Source organism: Stylophora pistillata, chromosome 4 (genome assembly GCF_964205215.1).
Source record: "Stylophora pistillata chromosome 4, jaStyPist1.2, whole genome shotgun sequence".
Taxonomy (NCBI): Eukaryota; Metazoa; Cnidaria; class Anthozoa; order Scleractinia; family Pocilloporidae; genus Stylophora; species Stylophora pistillata.
In genome coordinates, this window is record NC_142522.1 from 13961625 (window position 1) to 13965079 (window position 3455).

The 3455-nt window shown below is 38.8% G+C and overlaps 1 protein-coding gene across 1 annotated transcript; it reads right to left on the minus strand.

Moving 5' to 3' along the window:
• Positions 1-213: 213 nt before the first annotated feature.
• Positions 214-2520, minus strand: LOC148732545 (caspase-3-like). The gene is made up of 3 exons (XM_088758346.1): positions 2128-2520; positions 1448-1765; positions 214-921 (listed from the first exon to the last, which is right to left on the minus strand). The coding sequence occupies exons 1-3, from the start codon at positions 2198-2200 to the stop codon at positions 332-334; spliced, it is 981 nt and encodes a 326-aa protein (XP_088614472.1). The 5' UTR covers positions 2201-2520; the 3' UTR covers positions 214-331.
• Between the last annotated feature and the right edge of the window lie 935 nt (positions 2521-3455).

A 3455-nucleotide genomic window follows, 5' to 3' on the forward strand; every position in this document is an offset into this window, starting at 1 on the left:
GCTTGCTTTGGCTGTTTGTGCCACTTTCCTTTGTTCTGATTCGCTGTTAAAGTACTGTTTTGATTAAACAGGACTCAATCGAAAGTACTGTGTTCTAAACACCCATTAACGTATACCATGGCAGTTTTTGGCCTCGCTTACTTTCAAATTCTCCGAAGTTTCGAATTCTATATGCGGATGTAACTGAAAAATTCGTAGAGGAAATAGAGAATTTAGAGTGGTGTTTTTGGAAATTAGCAGAAACAACCTAACCTGTATTCATCGAATAGACAACACTTACAGCTAGAAAATTATCTTTATTTAACTAACAAGGAAATTTACAACAGAGATATTAATGAGATACTTGTTGTTCTTGGTTAAAGAAACTGGCGAAAAAGACCTTTCTTGTCAGCATGGAGACATGGCTTGGAATCTGCTTGCTACCATTTCCTGTCGCTTTACTGATCATTTCTTGATTCACTTTAGTCAGCATTGTCATTAGGTCGTCCGCGTGTGAATTCTCCCGCAGAACTCTCATTAATGTGGAGATGAACCAGGAGCCAAGACTTTCACTGGGTGGTGCACACGCCGCTGACATTGTGAACCTTCTGTAAGACTTGTAACCCGGGGTAGTAGAAGAGCTAATCAAAAAATCTGCATCAGAAGGCAGTGTTAGAGACCTTCCCTCACAATGAGCGCTATCGGCAGACACATCGTCGTCGTCTAGCCCACAGGTTACAGGGTACCCTTTGTCCTCAACTTCGCCTCTGCATGCTTGAATGAAGAATAGTTTGGGTTTTCCTGCGAGCTGTGGACACGATTCATTGCTGCCACGAAATTTGGAGGTTATCTCATCAACTGAAATAGTTTCACCGTTGCTGCACCTGATTCCTTTCTCATCGCCGTGACTCATGATGATGCATATGAGACCGTCATGTTTACCTGCAATAAGGTGATTGAATAGGAATTAAATTTCTAACAGCTGTTATAATGTGAATGAAAAATTATGCGCTTCTGATTGGCTGAAAGCGAGTGTATTCTTCATGTGACACGAACGCAAGGTGTTAAAATTACAAATAGCACCTGCATGCTGTTAAAATTTCATTTGTTTTGACTCTCTGTGATTATTATGAACAAGATAAAACATGATTTATCGTGTAATTTGGTGAAATAAACGCTTGTAAAATTTTCAAATACTACAAATTGCACTCGCCTTACGGGTTCGTGCACTTTTGTTTCTCTTTGAAAAAGTTACTCGCACTTATTAACTCCATATTGCATTCGAAATCATGTCCCCTACTTTTGATAGAGGGCATGCGCTTTAATTAAAACATCGGACAGTTAACCTCGTACAGTTAATTTCCTTTCGTCACGCAACACTTTCTCCCTGCCTGGAAGAGAACATGTTGCGTGACAAAAGCAAACGAAGGCTAGGTAGCAGGTAAGAAATCGGTGTGAGGCCACTTACCTAATTCACTTCTTTTTCGAGTTTCGTCAAGAATATCCACCATCTTGTGTTTTGGCAGATCGTAATCCTTTCTCACAGATGTGAAACCAGCTTTCCTAAAAAACGTTTCCACGTTTTCAAGATCGTGTTCAGCTCCATTCCTTGGTACCGGGTCTTTTATAAAGTTTACGTTATTTATCACTAACACATAAGGATTTAGCAATCCTTCGTAGGCTTGATCGTCTGGCAGCTGGTCCCTTACACGAGTAAACTTTCGACTCGTAGGTGCCATTTGAGGGACTGTTGTTACATAGCTTGACTCAGATGCGTCATAAACGCCTGTATACACAAAAACAAACACGTTAAGATCTGTTTCATTATTTACGAAGAATGTGAAGTTTTGCTTTAATCATAAATAGCCTCTCCAAGGTGCCTTGAAACTAGAAGGCCGGTGATGATTGAAGATGAGAACAACGTACGTTTCTGAAATTTAGGTCAAGAACTCCTCCAGTCGTGGAGCAAAGTAACTTTGTGTGTATTCATTCGTTGAGACTAGACACGTCGCTCGAATGTTTATTTTGATTAGTTTGAGTGTGATCTAATATACTTCTTGCACGGATAGGTGCAAAAACCCATCCGATCTTAGGACTAAAAATCAAGGACCGTTCCATCATGAATCTTGATTGGAACTTAAAACTTACCACAACTGGCGATTTCCTCCTGGAGCTCTTCGCTCACACCGATACCCGAATAGTTGACTAGATAGTTGCCCATTGTTCTGTAGTTTCATTCACCAACGAATACTGACTATCAAGCGTCGGTGAAGTTTCATCCTTAAGAAGCGACGCTTCTTACGTAAATCCAAAGACGGAAGTTTTTGCCAACCAAACGTATTCTTCCTTTTTGGGCTATCTACTGATGATCAAAATTATTTTGTTGAGCAATTTACGTCGTTGCTGCCGTAGAATCTGAAAATAACTACAGTTTGTAACCATCATTGCTTGTTTTTCACTTTTTTCTCCGATAATTGTACGTTGTTTCTTATAGTTTGTATTTTTCCCAGCGTGATAACCTCGGGTGTATTTGATCGGCACGGTTATCAGGCGAGTCCATATTGTTTGATTCTCCCACACATGATTTCGTGTTGTTCTTAGCAAATACACATATATAGTTCACATTACTAGACAGAATTTCGGTTTCAACTTGAACGAGCATCACGTCGCTATGACTTTTAACCGTTTCATTTATTTTGAATCTGTTTATTAATATCTTTAGACTAACCAATAATGCATTCAAATTATTCGTATTAACTTTGGTGGGCGGTGGGTCGCAATTACGAGGAAACGATCAAATAAAGACGGACCGCTGGAGTAAAAAATATATACCGTATCTACCCGTGTATAATACGCACTTTTTTTCTTCAAAAATAACCATCAAAAATCGCGGTGCGTAAAATACACGGATTCCATTGTTTTTCACGCACGTTCCAATTTGCATACGTTAAAAACACAACAAGAAAAGGAACACATTTAAAGCTTTGATTAAACTTATTTCCAAGAAAAGTTATAGGTGCAAAGAAAGTTTTTACTCAAAAATCAAGAGGAAAGACAAAAATCGCTAAATATTTTCGCAAGTGTGCAAATTTTGCCGCGTTTCAAGAGATCTCGTGTTAAATGGACTTTTCAGTGAGAAGCAAGAAGAAAGAGAGAAGAAATATTTCAGGACAAGAGCTTTATTTGAAGCAGTTCTTGATTTGCTGTAATAAGCGAAAAACACGCGAATTTCTTACGTGTACAAAGTGCACGTGGAATTCACCGTGGTTATATTGTTGTTTACTTGACTTTACGGCCAGAAAATTGCATCGCGTTCTTTTAAAAATTCTAAAAATACGACGATCAGTATGACACAAAATCTTCAATACTCTTCGGACATATTGTTACTTACTTGTAATATTTACCGGGCCATGGGATCGTCAAATTAGCTAGGCCTCGCTTGAAGTCCTAAAGTTTGATTTCAATAATGTCATAAA

What these genes read in the sequence shown, in the direction of transcription:
- LOC148732545 (XM_088758346.1), bottom strand. Translation starts at nt 2,200, where the DNA reads ATGGGCAACTATCTAGTCAACTATTCGGGTATCGGTGTGAGCGAAGAG. An exon ending in GGAGGAAATCGCCAGTTGTG is followed by an intron (nt 1,766 to 2,127) that starts GTAAGTTTTAAG and finishes TTGTGTATACAG; the next exon opens with GCGTTTATGACGCATCTGAG. An exon ending in TCGAAAAAGAAGTGAATTAG is followed by an intron (nt 922 to 1,447) that starts GTAAGTGGCCTC and finishes ACCTTATTGCAG; the next exon opens with GTAAACATGACGGTCTCATA.